At 43.2% G+C, this 16,350-nt stretch overlaps 1 protein-coding gene across 1 annotated transcript; it reads left to right on the top strand.

The window, feature by feature from the left end:
* The first annotated feature begins 372 nt into the window (after nt 1–372).
* LOC109194449 (ADP-ribosyl cyclase/cyclic ADP-ribose hydrolase 1) lies at nt 373–11,351 on the top strand. Its single transcript, XM_019363038.2, has 10 exons — nt 373–534; nt 900–1,012; nt 1,127–1,250; nt 2,679–2,805; nt 2,929–3,064; nt 9,469–9,551; nt 9,683–9,756; nt 9,835–9,927; nt 10,328–10,414; nt 10,623–11,351. The coding sequence occupies exons 2-10, from the start codon at nt 913–915 to the stop codon at nt 10,720–10,722; spliced, it is 924 nt and encodes a 307-aa protein (XP_019218583.1). The 5' UTR covers nt 373–534; nt 900–912; the 3' UTR covers nt 10,723–11,351.
* The last annotated feature ends 4,999 nt before the right edge of the window (nt 11,352–16,350 follow it).

Here is a 16,350-nt window from a genome sequence, read left to right as displayed (position 1 = left end):
TAACTGCACACTCATGAGAGATCAAAGTTTCCGAAAATTAATAAAGCTTCTTATTCTGTATCTGTTTGCCAGAAAAGTTTCACCCATCTGGCCATTTGATAGTTATTTATACTTCTTACGTCAGGCTTATTTTGATAAAAGCTTATTTAAACCCTTACAACTAAGTTCACATATGTCCAATAACATAAACAGCAGCATATTCTGCCCTCTAGCTCAGGGGAACCATGCCACAGAGAACAGTGCACTCTCTGTTTATCAAGATTCCTAACGCCACCATAATAAGAGTCATGTGGATCTACTCTTCAGAAGAGGAGCCTGGAGGGACAAAAAACACATGCACATCTCTATTTTTTTTAAAAAGGTTCTCAATTGTAGATGGGATGTGCTGCCGACCCATTAAGACCAGGCTTTTGAGCATGTTGTGGAAAGAGGATACATTCTGAATCCAGTTAGGCAAAAATCCGACCGGAGCCAACCGACAGCATCACAGCCATGGAGCCATTTGTTGCAGTTTGACTTTATGCAATGAAAGAAGTAAGTGAGCATGTCTACACTTTTTCATTTTTATTCACACAAGGTTTTAAGATTGTCGCTACAGCCTGTAGATGATGATCTTACTGTGTGTGATATTTAAATATATAGATTTAGAGTTGCCTTAACATGAGCTATCTTGTTTCTTAGAAATTTAATCTAGGGTGAGTCAGTGCTTGACTTACTTTTATCAGTGTGCTGCTCAGTTTGTTCCACTGATATAACTGTTGTCTAAGATTTGACAGGGGAAGCTGTTTTGTGCATTACACAAGATCATTTACCATAGAACTAGTTCTGTGAGGTTGGTTTGCATCAAAGGTGATATAAGTTATTTATTTATTTATTTATTTATTTTGACTCTTCTATAGGCGGAAAATCAAAATGTATAAACACGAATCTCTACTGAAGAGCAATGAAGCACAGCAAGTTGTCACTGTCACAAAAACATCTGTGTCCTTTGCAATAACCAGCATCACAATTTGTAAGCAATTCTTTCTGATATTCCTACATTTTTTTCTGTCTTCCTTTAAATGTGCTGCTCCGAAATTTGATAGATTACACCCTATTTTCTTTTATCTCTTTCTCCATTTCAAAGGTTTTATTATGCTTCACTTCTGTCCGAGTCAACTCAGAGCACAGCTCGGGACAACCCCCAACATTAAACACATTGTGGTTGGGAGGTGTTACACTTACACCACACTAGTTAACCCCAGCTTAAGGTAAATGTGGACTCATCTGTTGTCATGTCATAACATTTCCAGTCTTGATTGGGAATCAGTTTGCAGATTCGTCATAAATTCACAACTTATCTGTGATTTGAGTCAAGCCTCAGAGCTTGAAAGATCTGATTTGCTCCTAAAGGCCAGAGCAAAAGAGTTTGGGCTGTCACCGACAGCACATTATGAGGCTAGCGCTCAAGTACAAATGAAGGGAAGTTTTGATGTGGGGTTCAATAAATGATGTTTAGTGAGTTCCTTTCTTTTTATCGGTTTGACTTTTCTAGAAAGGATGAAAGAAGCTGAGACAAAGGCCATATACGTGCTTTGCAAATAAATTTCATGGGAATTCCTAATATGTTTCACTGCTTACTTAAAGTATACAAAAACAAATCGCTATTGAGGCAATTCACGGCATATTTAAAAGGCTGAGGCACATGGATTACGCTTTAGCAGTGTGAAGCACTGTTACTGAATTTTTGTTTGCATTTTGTTCATTGTGTAATTTCATAGTGTAACTGTTTACACAGTTGCCTAATAAGCAAAACATCCTCGTTTAATCCCAGGAGGAAACGCTAATCTCTCTGTGGTTGTGTCAGGAAGAACATCTGTGTAAAAATTTCACCGAATCAACTATGCAGAGCTTCCTGATGAACCCTTGTGAATAAAGGAACAGCCACAGTAACGGCTGGCTCTCCTTCCTTCCTTCTTTTGTTCATTTCAAAAAGAATCCCACATAAGTAATAAAATAGTTAGTTGTTCGGAAGGGATGTGGATTGAATGTCAACAAATCATTTAAAATGTACAGGTGAATTGCAAATAAGACTCATTTTTTCCCCAAATCATGGCACAGATCCATCAAAGATTGTTATTTTCATTATTGATTAATCATACAGTTGTTTACCATATTAATTAATGCATCCAAGTTTACAAGGAAAGTGCCATTGTAAACTTGGCTCCACTGTATTCAAGAGAAGTCCTGCATTTCAACTTAATTCAGTTCAGTTGTATTTATATATTGCCAAATCACTACAACAATTCAACATGCTTTATATTGTAAGGTAAAGACCCTACAATAATACAGAGAAAACAGAGAAAACCCCAACAATCAGACGAGCCCCTATGAGCAAGTAAGGAAGGAAAAACTCCCTTTTAACAGGAGGAAACCTCTGGCTCAACCAGGCTCACAGAGGGGTGGCCATCTGCCACGACTGGTTGGGGGTGAGGGGAGGAAGACTGAACAAAGACCTCTGACAGATATACAGCCAATATCTCTAAAGCTGTGCAGTTCATGCTGAATTCATGTAAACTGAAAAAAATAGCACGACAGGCCAATGATAAAAAACACTTTGACTTTCAGCGAACTGTCCCTTTAAAAGCCACACATCTCGAAATAAAAGCTTAAAGTCATTTTCTGTTTTTTATGTGTAGGTATGACTGTGAGGAGATCTGGAGGCAGTTTGAGGAGGCTGTTATCAGTCATTCTTCTTGCAATGTGACCGTCGAGGATTATTTTCACATGTTTAACGCAATGCCACAAATCTGGCCCTGTGATAACGTGAGCTGTGTTGGCATTTTGGTGCCTTATATATACATTTTTTTATTTATAGTAATATAATTATACTACTTTAAATTAAAGTCTTTTTGTTAACCTGCTTTGTATTTACCTTTTTTTTCTTAGTTCCTCTTCTGGAGTAAAACCAGGACACTGATGCACAGCTATGCTGCAGTTTTTCGTCACTTCTGGACACTGGAAGACACGCTGGTTGGCTATATGTTCAACGACCTCATCTGGTGTGGCCAAGAAGAGGATTCTGGTAGACGATTGTGTTTTGGTTTTTTGTGTTGTATTGTATTTTTTGTTTTGTTTTGTTTCAACAAGAGGGAAATCATTAACGATTGTGTAATGTAATTATTTTCACGAGAAAAATGATCAGAGACAAAAGGTTTTGACCTCTCCGAGGTTTGGTGCCACTGCATTAACTTGGTCCAAGTAAATTTTAAAAAATCAAGTAAATACTTGAATTTTACATACATATTAATATTAGAATTTTCTCTCGCTATATGTTATTGAACTTTTTGGAAAACACAACAATTTATAATAAGATCATCATACCAACGGTCAAGCATGGTGGTGGTGGTGTGATGGAGCGAGGCTCCATCCTCTCCATAAGAAAATCCTAAAGGAGGATTTCTGGCCATCAGTTGGTAAATTGAAGTTCAACCACACTTGAGTTACGCAACAGCATAAGTCAAACACACCCGCAAAAACCATCAAGCAAAACAAAAAAATACAAGCATTTCATACTGGAAAATCCTCCAATGTGCTGAATTTAAACAATTCTGCAAAGAAGAGTGGGCCAAAATTCCTTTATCACAAATGCTTGATTGCAGTTCTCGCAATTCTTGCAGAGTGTTGTGCAAAGTCCCACCTTATTCATTTATTATCTGAAACGTAAGTATGACAAATATGCAAATCGGGACCCTTCCTGGCAAAAACGTTTTTACAGCACCGTGTTTAAGATGGGCAGTGACGGTCAAGATGCTTATCAAAGCTGACTGCCTGATCAAAAGCAACATTTCTGGCAGTTAGAAGAACTGAAAGTGAAATTGCATGGGCACAGATAAGAAGGACAGATACTTGGCTGCCATCCACGTCTTCATAACATTAATGCAGTCATAATGGGCAGCTATATTCTGGCGTTTGAATGGCATTTACAACTGGATATCTTCGTATAAAAAAAGTAGTATGAGATGGCTTCAAAGGTATTGACGATGTGTCCAAGTGAAAGCATAGACAAGGCAAATAAGATGTGCCTGAGGACCTAACCTTTGGGCACACCACAAGATAAAGTGACAGAAGATGACACAAATTGAAAAGCAGATTCCCACCCAAGTTTTTAGTCTCTCAATCAGGAGACCTGTCACGGCTGGGGCAGCAGTCGTGTTGAGGATGAATGAGGACCCAAAATGCAAGCAGCCGACTGGTGATATGAGTGAGGGTTTATTTACAGGTGGCAGTGGCAGAACAGGCAGTGAGGAATGACAAATGACTAAAGAAACCTAAACTGGGAAAACTAAATAACAAACCCGAGAGCATACGGAACAGGGTGCGGGGCAGAGAGACGCAGAGGTACACAGACTAACGCAGACTACACAGAGATACACAGACTAACGCAGAAGAACGCAGACGAGCCGACAACGAGCACAGACCGACACCTACTAAATATACACACACCAGGTAATTGGGTAATCACAAACAGGAGGGGAGAACAGCTGATCCTAATACACACGACGACCTGAGGATACAAGCTGAACACGATAACAGACACAGACCTTCAGAAATAGACAGGAAACCTAGAGCACGAACCTTCAAAGTAAAACAGGGAACCCACAGGCTGATTTACAACACACAGGGACATGAACAGAGCACCGAGGACAGGCACAGGTAGGTATGACAGAAACACACAACTTAGACCCTAAGAACACGTACAGAATCAGAATAAACTAGAACTGATAATAACAAACTCAAAGCGCTGGGTCACCGACCCAGGACCATGACAGCACCCCCCTCCAAGGGCTGGCTCCAGACAGCCCAAAACACAAACAGACGACCAACCCAGGGCGGGCGGCGGGGGGCCCAGGACGGAGGGACCAACACCAAACAAAAGAAGCTCCAGCGAGTTACAGGAACTGTCCAAAACACAACATACTCATACACTGGAGTTCTCGAATAGGGTCCCAAAACACAGTTCAGGAGGCCGGCCCGGAGGCTGACAACTCAGGAGCCTGAAACAGTTCACCTCCGGAGGCCGGCCACGTTGGCGATACAAATCCAAAAGCCGACCGCGCGGAAGGCAGCGGTGGCGAAGTGGAAACAGTTCAGGGGGCCGTCCGTGCACACGGCAACGGGCAAACAGTTCAGGGGGCCGTCCGTGCACACGGCAACGGGCAAACAGTTCAGGGGGCCGTCCGTGCACACGGCAACGGGCAAACAGTTCAGGGGGCCGTCCGTGCACACGGCAACGGCGGCGACGGGCAAACAGTTCAGGTGGCCGACCGTGCGCACGGCAACGGCGGTGGCAGAGCAGGTCCGGAGGTTGGCCGCGAAGCCAGCGGTGGCGGCGAGTTCTTTCAGGAGGCCACCCTCGATGGCCATGATGCCAGCTTAGAGGCCTGGAAAGCGGCCAACAAGGATGAGGTGGCACAGGGCGAGCTGGCTCTGACGGCAGTGTTGACGAGGCTGAGGCTGACTCGGAGGCTGCAGCCGGAGCTGGACCAGGCGAGGCAGGAACAGATGCTGAGGCCGGACCAGGCGGCGAGGCAGGAACAGATGCTGAGGCCGGACCAGGCGGCGAGGATGAAGGCGCGGAGGCTGCAGCTGGCGAGGTTGAAGGCGCGGAGGCTGCAGCTGGCGAGGTTGAAGGCGTTGCGGAGGCTGCAGCTGGCGAGGTTGAAGGCGTTGCGGAGGCTGCAGCTGGCGAGGTTGAAGGCGTTGCGGAGGCTGGGCCAGGCGACGCTGAAGACGAAGCGGACTCGGAGGCTGGACCAGACGAGGATGAAGCCGCTGCTGCAGGCAGCGTGGGAGCCGAAGACGAAGCCGCTGCTGCAGGCAGCGTGGGAGCCGAAGACGGAGGCGCTGCAGGTGCTGGCAGCGTGGATGAAGCTGCTGCAGGTGCTGGCAGCGTGGATGAAGCTGCTGCAGGTGCTGGCAGCGTGGATGAAGCTGCTGCAGGTGCTGGCAGCGTGGAAGAAGCTGCTGCAGGTGCTGGCAGCGTGGAAGAAGCTGCTGCAGGTGCTGGCAGCGTGGATGAAGCTGCTGCTTGAACAGCTGGTGGCTGGACGGGCTCCTTGGGCCCTCCAGCTGACGAGTCAGGAGGCTGGACGGGCTCCTCGGGCCCTCCAGCTGACAAGTCAGGAGGCTGGACGGGCTCCTCGGGCCCTCCAGCGGAGACAGGAGGCCGGAGCGGTCCCTCGGACCCTCCGGCTGACGAGGCAGGTTGCTGGACGGGCTCCTCGGGCCCTCCAGCGGAGACAGGAGGCCGGAGCGGTCCCTCGGACCCTCCAGCTGACGAGGCAGGTTGCTGGACGGGCTCCTCGGGCCCTCCAGCGGAGACAGGAGGCCGGAGCGGTCCCTCGGACCCTCCAGCTGACGAGGCAGGTTGCTGGACGGGCTCCTCGGGCCCTCCAGCGGAGACGAGAATGGGCTGGCCGGGCTCTCCAGAACCCCCAGCGGACGTGAGGATGGGCTGGCCGGGCTCTCCAGAACCCCCAGCGGAGACTAGAATGGGCTGGCCGGGCTCTCCAGAACCCCCAGCGGACACGGTCACAGAACCAGCGGGCACAGGGGCCCCTGGCACACATCGGGCTGATTGCAGCTGCGCGGAGCACTGGCCCTGCTCAGGCAGCGACAGCTGGGTGCAGTCCTCAGCTGGAGTCTTAGCCTTCAGGGGTCCAGAGTGGGCTGAGGGCTGAAACTCAGCCTCTGGGGAGGCCCTGAAGTGCGTCACAGTCTCTGGGATGACCAGCTTTAGAGGACTGATTACAATATTGTGTGGTTTGTCTCTCTGCTTAGACCGAACAGATGAAAAACAGTTCTTTTCAGGTTGGATTGGCTTCGCTTGTTGTACAGGTGGAGCAACAGACACAGGACGCAGGGCTAGTGGCTGCTGAAGAGGAGGCTGGACTGAGGGTGACTGAAATAATGGTTGGGACGACAATGGTGGTGAAGTTGGAGACTGAGCTGATGATAAGGCTGATGATTCTTTTATCAACTGAGCTATAGACTGGGAAATGGACTGTAACATAGTTTGTAACAGGTCTGGCTGTGACTGTAACTGGGCTATGGGTTGTGAGGCTGAATGTGATGGAGGTGACGACTGAGCGGCTAAGTGAGCTCCTGGAGGCTGGGCAGCTAAGTGAGCTCCTAGAGGCTGGGCAGCTAAGTGAGCTCCTAGAGGCTGGGCAGCTAAGTGAGCTCCTAGAGGCTGGGCAGCTAAGTGAGCTACTGGCTGGGCAGCTACGGTCTTAGGAAACACATTCTTATAATCGACAGTAGCAGGTGAGCCAGGGAAAACACCATAGTCCTTATTGGCGGCACAGAAAACGGCCCCAGAATAAACAGTCCTTAAATTGGAAGGTTCGTGGTTATTGTCTCTTTTACTCACCACAGCCGGCAATTCAGAAGTCTCGGGCTCCGGCTGTGGCGATGGGCGTCGGTGGCGTGAACGTCGCTTCCTTGGGGATAGCACCGACCGGCCGGGTAATTCCACATCCGGCGGGCCGGGCCGCAGATTCCCCGGCGGGCAGAGCAAAACATTCGCCGCCGGGCTGGGTTGGGAAGCGGTAGCGGTTGAAGGGTGAAGGTGAAGCTCGTTCAGAATGAAGTCCTGTGCGAGCGGATGAAGACAGTCCAGTAGCCAGTGGTGAGCAAAGATTAACTGCTGTAGCCTGGCTTCTACAGCGCGGTGTAATTCGTCTCCCTCACGTTCGAGCCACAGATTGACTAATCGTGAGACAGAGTCGATTACTTCCTCCCGAAACTCCTGGGAGGATGCGGATGCTGCTGGGTCCATGTTTGGTCGGCTCGTACTGTCACGGCTGGGGCAGCAGTCGTGTTGAGGATGAATGAGGACCCAAAATGCAAGCAGCCGACTGGTGATATGAGTGAGGGTTTATTTACAGGTGGCAGTGGCAGAACAGGCAGTGAGGAATGACAAATGACTAAAGAAACCTAAACTGGGAAAACTAAATAACAAACCCGAGAGCATACGGAACAGGGTGCGGGGCAGAGAGACGCAGAGGTACACAGACTAACGCAGACTACACAGAGATACACAGACTAACGCAGAAGAACGCAGACGAGCCGACAACGAGCACAGACCGACACCTACTAAATATACACACACCAGGTAATTGGGTAATCACAAACAGGAGGGGAGAACAGCTGATCCTAATACACACGACGACCTGAGGATACAAGCTGAACACGATAACAGACACAGACCTTCAGAAATAGACAGGAAACCTAGAGCACGAACCTTCAAAGTAAAACAGGGAACCCACAGGCTGATTTACAACACACAGGGACATGAACAGAGCACCGAGGACAGGCACAGGTAGGTATGACAGAAACACACAACTTAGACCCTAAGAACACGTACAGAATCAGAATAAACTAGAACTGATAATAACAAACTCAAAGCGCTGGGTCACCGACCCAGGACCATGACAAGACCATGATCAGCTGTGTCAAAGGCAGCAAAAGATCCAACAGTACAAAAACAGAATTTTCAACTGGGTCGTTATGAAATTAAATTTTACTTCAAACTCTAGGAAGAGCTGTTTCTTAGAGCTGTATGAGTAAAGTGCATGTGATGTTAATTAACATGTATCTAAAACATTATGTTTAGTTACAGCCACTGTAAGCTGGTTGTGGAGATAAAAGGCAAATTTATCAACATAAAATTCTGAGCGAGGTGATGGGCCAGCGCTGTGCTTTTTCAAAAGCGGATGAATAACAGCTTGTTCAAAGACCGTTTTTGATGATAGCATCTCAAAGTTACTGCAAATTTGTCAGCTGCACAGTCATGACGCAAATCTCCCTCTTCACCACAACCCAAAGATGCTCTATACTGAAATCTGGTGAGTGTGGAGGCCATTTGAGTACAGTGAACTCATTGTTGAGTCCAAGAAGCCAGTTTGAGATGGTGGCTGCTGTCAGCACGATGAGCAGCATGTGATTGGCTGATTAGATTTGCATTAATGAGCTGAACAGGTGTATCTAATAAAGCAGCCAATGAGGTGTTGAAGTTGGTAGTTTCCATGTTTGCTTCCCAGTCTCAGCCTCTCCAGATGGTGAATTTGTTTTCACTGCTTTCATAGCCCCTTTATGAAATGTGTCTGGCATTTAGTTTAGCTGTTTCACTTTACACTTTTAGATAAACAAAGCTAGCAAACTGCTGGGTGTAAGAGTGGTATCAAACTCTTGCTTTAAACATCGCTACGTGGATTGAATGATGACAAATTAAGAAAGATTGTTTGGTAGCAACGGGATTCAGCAAAAGCATTATAAATCAGACAGCTGCAGCTGTGTTCCCAAACATTTTACAGAACTTTTAAGACTTTTCTTATATAACTAGTCTTCTTGCATGTCAACACAGCACATGTCTTTCTTGAATATCTCATATCTAAAGTAATGACACTTGTGAATTTGACACAGGTTTTGATTTCAGCTCTTGTCCAGAGTGGTCGGCCTGTCGAAGTCATCCGGTCTATTCCCTGTGGAGGCAAGCTTCACAAAATGTGAGTTTAATATCCAAACTCTGGAATGGCTCCATCTCTGTTCTGCAAACAGCTGTGTTATTTATCATCTACCTTTCCAAAACCGGCAGTGCTTTATTGCTCTTCTGTGATTTTCCTCATCCATTTGTTAGTTTGCAGAGATGGCGTGTGGCAACATTACTATCTTACTGAATGGATCTATTGTTAATGCCTTCAATAGGAAAAGGTAAGAAATAATGAATAATTCAGTAGGTTGGTGCAGTTTCTGAACTACATATTAAATCGATCTTTTTTTCTCATGCAGCATGTTTGGAAGTGTTGAACTGGACAGCCTGGATCCACAAAGGGTGAATTATGTCAACATTAAGGTGGTGACCAGTCTAGACGGACCCCATATGTGAGGATAATAAAAGGATATTCTTGTGTTTTAAAAAAAGTAACTACTGATGAGTTCACATTGTCCAAATTTCATTAATTAGCACCTTAACTGCTAGGATGATAGGATGACACGTTATAAAGCTTGAAACCCTCAGTTACCCATCATTTATGACCTCACTATAGTTCAGTGACCAGAATATATTATCATGCAGTTGTATAGCAGCAACACAGTTGAACTTAAATGAAAGGATAACTATTTTTCAGAGTGTGACAGCCCAAAGGTCGTCTTTATGTTTGACAAATAACTGATATGATTTACTGCTTAGTGACATTGTTATCCTTTAAAGCTTGTGAATAGCAACCTATTAGAAAGTTGCAGTGGGCCTGAGAGGTTTGTCTTATTGTTTTTTCTTTGACAGAGAGTCATGTAGTCAAGGATCCATTGTAGACCTGATCCAAATCCTCCAATCCAGAGGCTTTCACTGGACCTGTACAGACAATGACCAGTACGTGATGTTCAGTGTTTGGAAGTTTCATGACATCTAAGTTAATTGTGAATCTGGAATAGTGGTGTTAGATCAAAGCATCATATCATGTGACAGTTGTTAGTCATCAAGTGTGTTTTACTGCTCCTTTTTTACGCAGAGATCCATGCCTTAAAAGGAAACACTTTTATGAAACCATCAATCAGTAACAGGTCTTTTTTCTTCACAGGACCTTGATGATCTTGCAATGCATCCGGAACCCGCAACACTCATCCTGCCAGACATATGCAAACACTTTGTTAAACAGAAACAGCCTTACATCTGATTAAATCACAGACTGCTGTAAAATCTATATCTTTCAAAGTAAATGTTTTGCGTACCCACTACACTTCACTGATCTGTCAGTACTGCTGTGACTTCATTAGAAACGTTAGTACATTTGTAGAATTAAAACCTGCGAGTTAATCAGTGTGCTTCAGTCCCCTCTGCCCCCTGAACTGCACTGATCCCATTTAATTATCAGAGTTAGTGTGCTTTCTGAAGACAAGATTTCCTGTTTTACTGTCAGGGTGTTAATTTAACTGAAAACTGAAAACTAGAGCTCTGTCTTAAAACAAGACACATGATGATGACCTGTATGTGGTCAGATATTCACAGCATAGAAATCAACGTATATTTGATTCAACTGGGTTCAATAACCTCTTTTTTGACACAGGGTGCCTCAGCATTGTAATCTCTGAAACGCCATTCTGTGCATGCATCTATCTTTAAGGGATCACAAAGAAAATATAAAAAGCTATGAAGTTATTGCACTGTTTAATTGTGGTTTCATTATTAGCATTTTGCCTGTGTAGCGTGCTCAGTGTTCATTAAACACCCACTAACATGAGTTGTATGATTTGTTTTGTTGTGTCACAGGAAGCTGCCAAGGCCATACGTTGGTGTTCATATAAGTATACACAGTTTAACATATAATTGCATTTATCATCACTTTATGTGTGGTCCAAGGTAGAAATTCAGTAGGCAATTCATGTCTGCCACTATATGCCAATACGCCCACAACAGGGATGACAAAGAGGTTTTCTGCATTGCTAAACATTTCCTTCGAATTTCCTTCTTTGTACTCAAAGGTCATTGGCATTTCTCAACATGTTTATAAGTATCACTTATTCTGTGACATCTAAACTAGAGCCCATAACCATCTTACAGCAGATGATTGACATTTAACTGCTGCTATGAACGTTCTTATTAACCTACCTACCTACTTACACATTCTTGTGCATTTTGAATTAGTTTCACACTGAATGCCCATGAGAGGTTCACGCATTTAGTGCTGCAGCTACCACTGCAAACAGAGCTTTAATTTAATTGTTCAAAAAGGAGGAATGAATATCAACCCCAGCTGCTGTTTAAATCTGTATAACAACGCAGATCACATGGTAGTAATTCTATGCATTTAGGCATGGTGACAGACAAGTAGTAGTAGTAGTCTGAGTATTTCAGGAACTCCTGATCCACTGGGATGTTAACACACAAACACCTCTAGAGATTACACAGAGTGATCGGAAAAAACAGAAAATATCAAGATAGCGGCAGTTCTCGGGAATCCATCCTGTCTTGTGTCAACAGTTCAGGCTGCTGATGGTGTTGCTGTAATGATGTAAGGGATATTTTTGACAACTTTGTACCAACACTGTACAACTTAGTACTGAGCATCGCCTAACCCACATATGTAAAGGGATGGGCAGCTCAAATAATCTTAAACTGGCTCCTTGAACATGACAGTGAGTTCACTGCACTCAAATGGTCTCCACAGTCACCAGAGCTCAGTCTAAAAGAGCACCTATGGGATTTGGTAAAACAGAAAATTCAAATCATGGAAGTTGCAGCAACTGTGAGATGCTGTCATCACGATCTCAGAGGAATGTTTCCAGCATCTTGTTGAAAGTATGTCATGAAGAAGGACGCAGTTCTGAATGCAAACAGTGTAAAACCCAGCACAAGCAAGATTTAGCCCAGTTAGTGCTGTCAGCGTTAATCTCGTTAAAATGACGTTAACGCCATAACCCCATTAACACGTCAAATCTCCTTTAGCGAGTTAACGTGGATTGCATATGCGAGGGCTGCACAGCGTCAACGCATTAGCGCCGTGCAGTCCCTCTGATGAAATCTCACAAGTGTTAGCTTTATTTTGATACCAAGGATTTTTACACAGAGTTTGTAATTGCAGAGAAATAGTCTATTCATTTTTCGGCAAGAAGCTCAGAAAGCGCTTTGGGGCTTAACAGGTTAAATAAAGTAGCTTTAGACTTTGGCATTAATTCAGAGAGCACAGAAATACGATAAATTAAGGAAGAGGTAAAGCTGAGTAAAAAAATTCATTAAATGTTTTTATGAAGGAAATGCTATTTTTGTTGGATTATACCACTACTACTAAACAGTGACCACTCCAGAGATTAGAGAGGGTTTACACTGGAATTTTACTCCTAAATCTTTGTGTGTAATAATCTTACCAAAAATCTAGAATTGTTCTTGGAATGATTTTGTTGTTTCTTAAAGAGCGTACAGACCCGTGAAGCCTGGATGAACTCAGAGATTTTCAAAAAATTTTTTGTTTTTAGTTGTTTACTATGAGATGACTGATTCTTGAAAACCCTCTTTGTGTGTTCATAGTATGCAGATGCTGCCTGTGGTAATGTCACGACAATGCTAAGCGGATCCACTACCAAACCATTTGATCCTGAAATGTAGGACTGCTTCTCTAATACTTTGAGGACTTTTAGTGAGAAACGTTAAGAAATTTATTTTCTTTTAATCATAATTAGAGCCACCAATGTAACACTGGCATATGCGCCAAGTTTTAAGCTAAGTTATCGCAAGGATTTGCTCTGAACTGTACTTAGTTCTTTTTTCATCAATTTATTTTTCCACAATTGTTTTCAATGACTAGGTGCAAAAAAATAACTTTTGTGTCTGCCTTATCATCGTAGATTATGAAAAGTGCAATTAAAAAACAGTTATTATTGTCTTTGTTGCACAAGGTCAAAGGCTGTTGTAAAAAATATGTTCTTGCTCTACAAACCAAGTCAGATTTAAATGTTTCCGTCTCCACTTGGGATCATTTTGATGTTGCTTCCTTTGGGCTCTATCTCTATGGTCCAGTTTTGCTTTTAGGTTACATGAGAAGAAATTTTCTTTTATATCTCAGTCACACTAGAGTAAAAAGAGGGCAGCGTCTAGGAAATAATTACATGGATTGACGGTTGAGGATGCATAGCCCACAACCTCTGGGGGACCAATTTTGATTGAAATGCATTAGCAAAGGTCACCTGCTGGTGGCTGACCTGGCTCTAAACAGTCGCAGACTCAGACAGATTGGCAAAGGTTTGCAAATAAGTACCACCTAACTTATGAACACAGACGGATTCTCACCAAACTGCAGTAAGTCTGTCTCTTTCCAAAAGAGGACTCGACTCACCTGTTTGCCTAAGGGTTTTGTTCTGGGTTCTATATAAAAGCAAGGCTGACTGGACTCTGCATGTAAGTAGTTAATGTAAATTTTTTTTGCTGCTTTGCTGCTTTGAAGATGGCAACTAGCAGGAAGCGGTCACAGACCCGGTCCTAATCTTCAAAGCAATCATTTTAAAAGCAGCGAGACTGCAAGATTATTGTAGAGACTCACAATACATCTGTTTGTGGTTTAAATTTTTTATTTGTTTTTTTTTTTCTTCAGTGTTTTTGCAAGCATTGAGGTGACAAGGCTTAAAGCCCCTGGGGTCAGTAGCCTGAATGTTGTTATGGTCTTGAAGAAGAACACAGTTCAGTGAATACAAACAGCTAAGTGTCAGTTTCCTCTTTTTACACAAATCTGTCATCACATGTTGTCCTTTATTTGTTTGATTTAAATCAGTGAAGCCAATCGATGCATGAATGTTTTAAAACTGATCCTACGTTCACTGCTTCTGTTCCATTTATGTTTCTAACATCTTCAGATCAGACTGTACAAATGCATCCTTGAAGAATTTACAGAATCAGTCAGATCCAAACATAACATACACCTGCAAAGACGTGGCTGAGTAAGTACATGTGTGTTACAGAGGAGCTGTCGACCTGTTTGTACCTGTCCTCACAAAGCACAACTGATCTCTTTTTATTATCTTGTAATGCTTTCAAACAGACATCGGGTTGAGCAATGCGGGTCCCAACCAGAGATAACGTGTGGAGCCTGCTGGTGAAGACGTGTGATTAGATCAGACACAACACAGTACCACTGAGTATTTTTGTACATGTGAAATATATTTGTCTAATCAACATCTCTAATACTGCTGCTATCTCCTGGTTGGCAGAATATGCAGTGTTTTAAAAATAAATCTTAACATAGAAGGTTGTAAACTTTATTTGGACTCCAAAGTGTAATACTGACTGTTGTGCAATCACATCCTGATCCCGCACCAAGTGCACCATGTCTTTGTTGTTTTCTAGTCATTTTAAAGTCTCTAGGTGTTTTCTGTCCAGCAGGAATCATTTAAAAATGGATGCCGTACTGTGCAGAAGTCTTGAGACTCCCCTCATTTATTAATTTTCGTTCCAAGAAGGGAGAAATTCTCTTTATTTCTTCAGCAATAATTTTCCAGGCTTTCTGAAGGCCTGTCAGAGCTTTTCTTTGGACATACTTTGGAGCCACTTACTAACTGTGATGCTTCAAGCATAAAAAAGCCACCTTAAGTCAGGGGATGAGCTGGTGTAGACACAACACTGATCAGCAAAGTACCCATAGCAGACTTTCTGAACAACATATATTTTGTTCCCATTTATTTTTATTTTTATATTAAATCTACAAATTCCAAACATAACACAGTTCGGCTGAAATATAATTGTATTTTTGCACCAACAAGGTGATTCACAAAGCAAACTTGGCACATGTCTGTAGGGTGGGCCAATGTGTCCTTAAGAATTTGAGGAACCTGGACAAGTGGAGCACAAAAGAAGACAAAAGAAGTGACACACTGCTGATGCAGTAAAAGCGTACCTAGATATAAAAACACACAGTGGAAGACCATCAGTCATGGATTGGTCTCCCCAGAGCCCAAACCTCAACATTATTAAAGCAGCGTGGCAATCTTGACAGAGAACAAAATGATAGGCAGCCATCATTCAAAGAAATGCTTTGAATGTCCTTGAAGAAGCCTTGAAACCTTTCCTGGAGAGTATTTAAAGAAATAACAAGTAGCTTACCTAAGAGAGTTCAGGCTGTGTTGAAGAATAAAGGTGGTCATTCCAAATATTGACTTTCAAAGTCATTAGAATTGTAAAAACTCTTGCCTTATATATTGTATTTGAATGTATGATGTATTTATCTAAAGGTTACATTAAAGGTTACATTACATTATAATGAATGCAAAAAGGGTGAAAGTGAAAGTGAAAGCAGTTGACCTTTAAAGTTGTAAATATAGCAGAATGAATACCATACTTTCATATTGTTAATCACGGTTTAGTGGCCGGTCACTACCATCCAGATAAGATTATCTGTTTACCTTATTTTAGAAGTTGATATGCATGTTTTTGTAGGAACTCACCCAGTAAATGCAGCTCCTTGGCTTAAATGTCAGATGGATTTATATATACATATGTCAGATGGTTGATATATTATAATTAGTGCTAAGAGTGAAAGTGAAAGCAGTTAACCTTTTATTTTAAGTTGTAAAGATCTAAACTAAATCAATGGAAGGCTTCATAATAACAGTGTTAATGGAGTGGATGAGCACACTGACAGGTTGGACAAACAATGCCTAAATAATGATGCAGTCAATGTCAACATGGAGCGGAAGTGTTTGCAGCATTTAATTTGGACAAAGCATGTTTTTGTATACTGGACCATAAGTAATAATAATGCCTTGCTGATATTTATGGTTCCAGCTTTCAGTAGATGAATGAAACCAGGTTTGTAATGTCAAATA

Source organism: Oreochromis niloticus, linkage group LG9, assembly GCF_001858045.2.
Source record: "Oreochromis niloticus isolate F11D_XX linkage group LG9, O_niloticus_UMD_NMBU, whole genome shotgun sequence".
Lineage (NCBI taxonomy): Eukaryota > Metazoa > Chordata > Actinopteri > Cichliformes > Cichlidae > Oreochromis > Oreochromis niloticus.
This window is presented reverse-complemented; position numbering and strand designations above follow the sequence as displayed.